The 7,768-nt window shown below is 50.8% G+C and overlaps 1 protein-coding gene across 1 annotated transcript; it reads right to left on the reverse strand.

Moving 5' to 3' along the window:
• Nucleotides 1-3,476: 3,476 nt before the first annotated feature.
• On the reverse strand, nt 3,477-7,443 carry LOC147230185 (proenkephalin-A-like). Its single transcript, XM_086154338.1, has 3 exons — nt 7,216-7,443; nt 6,693-6,836; nt 3,477-4,292 (listed from the first exon to the last, which is right to left on the reverse strand). Exons 2-3 carry the CDS (start codon nt 6,831-6,833, stop codon nt 3,711-3,713), a joined length of 723 nt encoding a protein of 240 aa, XP_086010464.1. The 5' UTR covers nt 6,834-6,836; nt 7,216-7,443; the 3' UTR covers nt 3,477-3,710.
• Between the last annotated feature and the right edge of the window lie 325 nt (nt 7,444-7,768).

Raw genomic sequence — 7,768 nt, forward strand, 5'->3', positions numbered from 1 at the left:
GAAGTGCTCCGAGAGAGTGGTCCTGGCCAACATTTAGAACGACGTCCCGGAAAGCCTAGACTCCCTGCAATTCGCATCCCGGCCCAACAGGTCCACCTTAGACACCATAGCTCCCACCCTCCACTACTCCCTCTCCTAACTATAAAACAAAGACTCCTACATCAGGATGCTCTGAGGACTGTAGCTCCGCATTCAACACGATCATACCCCACAAAATATCCACCCTTGGCCTGCACCCCACCCACTGTGACTGGTTCTGGGACTTCCTGACTGGCAGACTCCAGTTTTTCAGGGTAGATAAAAGGACCTCAGCCAGCATCATCATGAGCAAGGGCACTCCTCTGGGATGTGTCCTCAGCCCCATCCTCTACACTCTATTCACCCATGACTGTGTTGCTTACCATGAGGAAAACATCATCCTGAAGTTCGCAGACGACACCACAGTGATAGGACGCATCACCGTTGGAGATGAAACGGCCTACAGGATGGAGGTGGCCAGTCTGGTGAAGTGGTGTTAGGACAACAACCTCACCCTCAATACGGACAAGACCAAGGAGATGATAGTGGACATGAGGAAGGGGAGGAGACCTCATCAGCCACTGCTCCTCTAAGGGCTTGAGGTTGAGAGGGTGAGCAGCTTTAAATACCTGAGTGTCCACACAAGTGAGGACCTCACCCGGTCCCTCAACACAATGCAGATGATCAGGAGGGCTCAACAGCAGCTGTACTTCCTGAGAAGGCTGAGGAGGTTTGGCATGTCACCTAAGATCCGCAGCAACTTCTACAGCTGCATTGTTGAGATCATCCTCACCAGTACGGCAGCACCACTGCTCTGGACCACAGATGCCTTTAGCGAGTGGTGAAGACTGCTGTGAGGATCACCAGAACCCCACTGCCTTCTCTGCAGAGCATCTACCACCACAGAGTCCACAGGAGAGCTGCCTCCATCACCAAGAACCAGGCCCACCCCCAACATGGACTGTTCACACTACTAACCGCCGGCCTGAGGTATATGGGTGTGAAATGTAGCACGACACGATTAAAAAACTCGTTCTACCCGACTGCCATCTGACACTTAAACAGCTGACACTCACTCTGCTCCCTGCACATGTAAAGTCTACTGCCACTTAATTTGCACTCATCTTTGCACCCGCACTTTATGCGTTGCACACTAGGCTGCACTCAAACGTCTTCTTGTACTGTATTCTACTCAATGTTCTCTTGCAATGTTCACATTCATATCTATAATCATATTTATAACAATGTTTACACTCTTCTACCAGCAGATCCCAATGCACCGCAGACAGCAAAATAGGAATTTCACTGTACAACAGGGGTGGGCAAACTTTTTGGCTTCAGGGACCACATTGACGTTTAAAATGTGACAGATGTGGCGGGTCAGCTCGAGATACGATACATATATATAAAAAAAAATGCATTTGTAAACTGTACATATCAGACTCATCTGACATTTGCTTTGAAAATAAATCAGCCTGGTTTTGAAGGCTCTGACGTTTGCTTTCATTTCATGTACAAACTGTTTTTTCCCCTGTAGCTTCACGTCCAGCTCATTCATGTGCGTCAATCTGTGTCCTTCAGCTCAGGAAAATTCTCAAGTGCTCTCAAGTAGCTCCAAAAATGAAATAATCTCCTGTTTGAGCCTCAACAATTATTGATCCAATCATTTAATCATTCACATCAGGTACAAATTCTGTACCAATCTTTGACTGGCCGGATTAAAAAGACCAACTGGCCAGATGTGGCCCGCAGGCCGTAGTTTGACCATCCCTGCTGTACAAGGAAACTCATTTTTACACTGTGCATGTGACAATAAATACTATGACTCTTGATCTTGAATTTACTATCACTATTACTACCATTAATACAACCACTACTACTACCAATAATACTACCAAGACAGCTACCATTTCTACTACTTCTTTGATAATTACTACTACTGTTAGTACAACTAAAAATACTGCCATGACTACCACTACTAATTTGGCTTAAAACTACTGCAATGGCTGCCACTACTTCTACCACTGCGTCTATTATGGTAACTAATTATCATTGATCTACTACAACCTGTCAACCAGGAGTACCACGACTACAGCTATATGTATTAGTATGATTACTGCAACTACGGCTCTTACTTCTATTACTACCCTTATTACTCCCATTGCTACTTCTGCTACCACTACCACTATGAACAGCTGCTACTACCTGCCTCACTATGGTATTATGAATACAACTACTACTACAGCTAGTACTACCACCACAATTACTGAGACTAGCGCTATCACTCCTACAACTGCAATTACTATAAACACTGTTGTGACTTTCACTAATGAAACTACAATGACCACAGCCAATCTACTACTACTGACTACTACTACTACTACTACTACTACTACTACTACTAAAACTCACACTGCTACTGCTTCTGAATCCACAACCCCTCCGAATACTACTATGACCAATACTACTACTACATTATTGATGAATAACTGTCTGGGGTTCCCCGGGTTATACTGGGATGGAACAGAGTACAAATGATGCTTCTTGAATGTTTTTTTGGAAGTAAAGTGTCTGCCAGCACTGTGGTACTTGTACTTCAGGGAGCAGGCTGTTTGGAAAGATGCACCTTACTTGTCTTCTGATAGAAAACGACCTGTATATTGGTACTAGAAGTACTGGGAGTAGATGTTTCACTTTGCTGCTGAAGTTGAAGGATGCAAGAACGCCCAGAACCAGAGAACTTAATGCTTTGTATTTTGGAACCCCATCTGTTATTATGGTCCTCACCCTGAAGTTCAGGCTGAGGTGTGATGTGATGTGATGTCCACACTCTTCTGCTGAGATCTTCACCTGCAGCAGGACCTTTGTCATCCAGTCACTGAGAACTCTTTAATGTTCATCTGAGCCCGGAATGTGTTCCACGATTACCAGACCATCTGGAGAAGCTTCACCTTCAGCCTGGACCCTTCGTCGGATGTTGATGGTCAAAGAAAGAGGTGGACCCTGAAGAGCTCCCAGGAGGGGTCACTGACACCTGGAGGACCAGGTGGGGTCATTGGAGTCAGCTGTCTTGTCATTGGTCCACACGGCATCATGTGACCCTGAAGGGACGTGGGTGTAGACCTTCCTGGGTCTGTATTGTAGTGTTGAACACAAAATGGCTGAAAGGGCAGGCCAAACAATGCCCTGCTCTGGTGACTGATGGGCCTCTGCCTCCACAGTCCGATGGGTTCTCCTCACCCCTTTGGAATATACCATCTGGACCACCGAGGTAGATGGTGCAGGTAGTAGGATGGTAGGTGATGGTGGTCCTTCCTCTTATTGTCCCGAATACCTTTGCGGCTAGCTATTGTCAGCCATATTGGATCTCTACCTGGAGACAAATGTGGTTGGTTTGGGCTGGTTTGGTTTGATTTGGGGTTGGTTTTCGGCTTGATGAAAGACACAAAGGAACAAGCGTGTGTTGATGAACATGTTCTTTAATAAATAACATCATGACGGGTCTCGGAGAACATCGGTCTTCACTGGACCGGCAGAGCGATGGAAATGGCGGCGGAACTTCTTTTCTGGTACAAAGCCGGATGAGGGGTGGGGATCCGGGCCACCGAAGAGTCCGGACTATGAGGGGCTGAGGCGGTGTGGGGGGCCGTGGGAGGGCTGGTCCGGAGCGAGGGGTGACACCTTGGGGCCTCCTAGTCCATGAAGCCTCCATACCTCTTCTGGAACTGGCCTCCATCCTCCCAGGCGCGTTTGCCCCCCCCCCCGGTCTTGCCGCTATCCAGCAGCCACTCTGGCCGGCCCACGCGCCTCATGAAGCCACCATACCTCTTCTTCAGCCCGCGGCCAAGCGCCACCTCCAGGAGGTCGCCCCGGGCCATGCCCCCCTCCGCCCGCCGCATGAACCCGCCGTACCTCTTTGCCGCCTCGCCTCCCATGCTACCCTCCACGGCCGAATTGAGGATTTTCAGGATCTCCAGCCGTGCGTTGTCTTCCCGAGACGGGCTCTCACTATCCTCCGGGACCTCCTCCGGGGACGAGCGACGGGACATGAAGCCGCCATAGCGTTTCATGAAGCCGCCGTACTTCTTGGCCAGCCGGTGCTCCGTGGATGTAGAAGCCTGGCCCTCGTCTTCCTCGCCGGTGCTTGCTGCATCCTCCAGGCGCTGGCGGGCATCCTCGTCCAGGGCGAGGTGGTTCTCCTGCTCCAGCTGCAGGTCTTGGCAGAGGCGGAGCTTCTGGCCGTCCAGCTCTCCATCGCATTCAAGAGAGCATGTCTGGAGGAAACAAGACCAGCAGGTGTGACCGTCAGGACCACATCCAGATCTTCTACGCAGAGACGGTTCTTAACGGGAACCCTCGAATATGGCCTTGTCACGGCTTTGTCTATCAAGGCCGTGACCCCAAGTTGTGGAGACTTGTGGTGTTGATACATGAGAAACCCCTTGAAGAACCCAGAGAACCTTGGGGGCAAGAACGTCTGCTCTAAAAGTCAAAGTAGTTATTTCTTTTATCCTAATGAGCTTGAGAGGTGGAGGTCCTCTTACATCACCTCTGCATGAAGACCAACACCATGGGTCTGATCTCATGATGAAGCATCTTCTTGCTGCCCCCATAGAGAAAACTCAGGGGGGTGGGTGGGTGGGTGGAGATGTTGGGAGGTGGAAATGTTTGGATGTGGAGATGTTGGTGGGTGGAGATGTGAGGAGGTGGAGATTTTGTCGGGGGATGGAGATATTCTGAGGTGGGGATGATGGGGGCTAGAGACATAAGGAGGTAGAGATGATAGGGGTGGCACGGTAAGGAGGAGGAGATGTTGTTGGAGATGTTTAGGAATGGAGATGTAAGAAGGGGGAGATGTTGAGAATGGAGATGTTGTTGGGTGGAGATTTTTGAAGGTGGAGATGTTGGGATTGGAGATGTATGGAGGTGGAGGTGTTGGTGGGTGGAAATGTTGAGAGTGGAGATTTTCGGGGGCCCAGGGTTTCCATGGTTGCTGCACCCGTCTATTGTCTATCAACCCCCCCTGGGGGGTACCTCCAAAGACTTCAGGAGGAATCTGACTAATTTATAGCCGTGTGATCCTAACCTCAGATAGCATCTGAGGCTAACCTCAGTTAGCGACATGTGCCAACAGAAAGCTACTGCACTTTCGATTCTTGTCTTTAAAATGGACCTGCAATCAATGGGTTCTCCCTAACGGACCCACAAGACTTTCTCATGATGGACGAATGAATGAAGGTCCAGGAGAATGATCAGGTGAATCGGTACCCCCCCCCCTCCCGCAAAGTGGACCGATCCATCTGACAAGACAAGCCACACGGACGTTCACTGCGGGTCAGTTCAGTCACATTTTCCATCACAGAACTTCAAGATAATTAAAATGTTCTAATGATGGGAGGTGTACCGATGGGGGGGTCACGTTGGTGGTTTGGTCAGCTGACTTGGTTGGAACCAGCCAGTAATATTCTCAAAGCACCCGACTAATTGTCCATCTGCAGGTTGTCCCCCCCCAGGGAAACCACGGAGCAAGAATATCATCGTAACCCCGAGAAGGACCTCCAGGCCATAAAAACACACACTTTACTCCTGAAGAGCATCTGTCTGCAGGGTCTGAGCTGTAATGGGTGCTGGGGCTGAGGACAATCAAACGGAGGACATCTGCTTGGGGGGGGCCTCACACCAGTAGTGTCATGGGTTCCTCCTCCAACCGGCGTGATGGAGCTCAGAGGTTCTTGCTGAGCTTCCAGAGCCACCAGGTTATGGAGACACAACTAATGGACGGGAAAATTAAACCTGTGAATTATCAGACCGGGGGGGTGGGGGGAGTACACCCTGCACATACATCTGGATGAGCAGAAGGCCTGCAGGAGAAAAAGAAACATCTGCATGGACATTTAGAAAAATATTTCTACCCTTTTTCTTTGGTTTCCAGAAGAAACGATGGAGATGCATAGACCCTGCATCCACTGCTGTGTGTGTGTGTGTGTCATGAAAAGTCTAAGAAAGCCAGAGGAAAGGAGAGATTGTGCGTGCCGCCTCCTGTTGTTCTAGTAATTATCATCAACAGTGGAAGGTGGAGGTTCTGCATCCTGATGTGATGGAGAACAGGAGAACGTGGAAGGAGGAGGAGGAGATGGTGAGGAGATCTCCAGAGAGACATTAGCATGATTACCATAATTTACTGTGAGAAGACAGGATGTAAATAAGAGCGGAGGAACGGGAGATGGAAGAAGAGGAGAAGGGACGGAGAAGGGGGGGGGCTTCGGACAGCAGGAGACGAGCACCTTCAAGAACTTCAGGAGGAGTCTCTGGCTCCTGGAGAGATGGTGGGAGAACCAGGTGAAACATGGAGGAACATTAGAAGAACATGGTGGAACATGATGGCACACCACAAATACAAGGGGCATCTGATGTGGGGTCTGAGGGGGATGCAGGAGATGAAGGGGGTTAGAAGAGGGTAGGTTTAGGAAGGGGGGGTCAGAAGGGGGTAAGAAGTGGGGTAAGAAGGGGGTGCAGGAAATGGTGGGAGGTTAGAAGGGGTATCAGAGTGGTTGTAAGAACAGGGTGTAAGAAGCTGGGCAAGAAGGGCGTAAGAAGGGGTGTAAGGGAGGGCGTAAAAGGGTGAATGTGTGTGTGTGTGTGTGTGTGTGTGAGCGCGCGCGCGAGGCACTTACCAGAGCAGAGAAGGCGTCCTGCTGCCCCAGCAGGCGGTGGACGCACAACGAGCACTCCTTCCCACAGACCGCCCCCCCCACCAGGGACGTGCACGCCGCCAACAGCAGCGTCCAGACACAGCCGTGCACGGAGGAGGCCATGAGCTGCAAGCACACACACACACACACACACACACACACGCACACGCACGCACACACACACACAAACGCACACACACACACACCTAAGGTTCTCCAAGGTTCTGTCCAGTATTCCTCAAGGTTCCAAGGTGCCGCTCTAGGACCTCAGATCAACACAAGTTCCAACAATCAGCCAGATCAATAATCACCCCATCGATCAAATATGGAGTGATGTCAGCGCTTTGCTTTTTATTGGCTTCTTTTCACCCATCAAACTCTGTAATGTTTCTTTCTTTTGATGTGTATCCGCCCAATCGATAAATCACCGATAGGTAATCGATATCGGAACTCTGGAACTTTATGATCCGATAGTTTGTGATCGGTCTAATCGATCCCCCCTTACCTCGGGTCCCCGCGCTCGTCCTGGTTCCGGTCCGGGTCTTTGGCGTTCTTGGCTCGCGGGGTTGGCTGTTGGGCTCCCCGACGGTGCGAGTCAATTTATACGCACGCACGCGCACGGTCAGGGTGGAGCGGCGCGCACGAACTCTGACACACACGCACTGGGGTGCACGCACGGGACCTCCGCGTCGCGTGCGCTCGGGGTTCGGAGGTGCGCGCGGCGGCGGGAGACGTCCGGGACTAGAGCGCTGCGGCGCGCGCGTGTTAAGTACTTTCCCCGGCTGACGTCATCGGAGATCAAGGAGGGGGGTGACGCGACAGTGTCTTTGCTCTCACGCACGACCGCACGCGATCAGTCAGCGGGTTGACGGCAGAAGATCAGGTGGACCTCGCCTCACGTCAGCATGGCCGAGAACCTCTAGAACTTTCAGAACCTCAGAGAAGCTCATGGAACCTGGTCACAAAACAATCCAGAAGATCACAAAATCTCAGAGAACCTCCCCTGGGTCTGCATGCGCTTTAATCAAAAGAAGCCCTGCTTCTATGATGGTGGTTGT

This window comes from Fistularia commersonii, chromosome 10 (assembly GCF_037954325.1).
Source record: "Fistularia commersonii isolate RoL2024-O1a breed Wild chromosome 10, RoL_Fcom_v1.0, whole genome shotgun sequence".
Taxonomy (NCBI): domain Eukaryota; kingdom Metazoa; phylum Chordata; class Actinopteri; order Syngnathiformes; family Fistulariidae; genus Fistularia; species Fistularia commersonii.

Coding starts and splice junctions, on each gene's coding strand:
- LOC147230185 (XM_086154338.1), bottom strand. CDS start 6,833: ATGGCCTCCTCCGTGCACGGCTGTGTCTGGACGCTGCTGTTGGCGGCG. Junction 4,293..6,692: donor AGGACGCCTTCTCTGCTCTG/GTAAGTGCCTCG, acceptor TGTTTCCTCCAG/ACATGCTCTCTTGAATGCGA.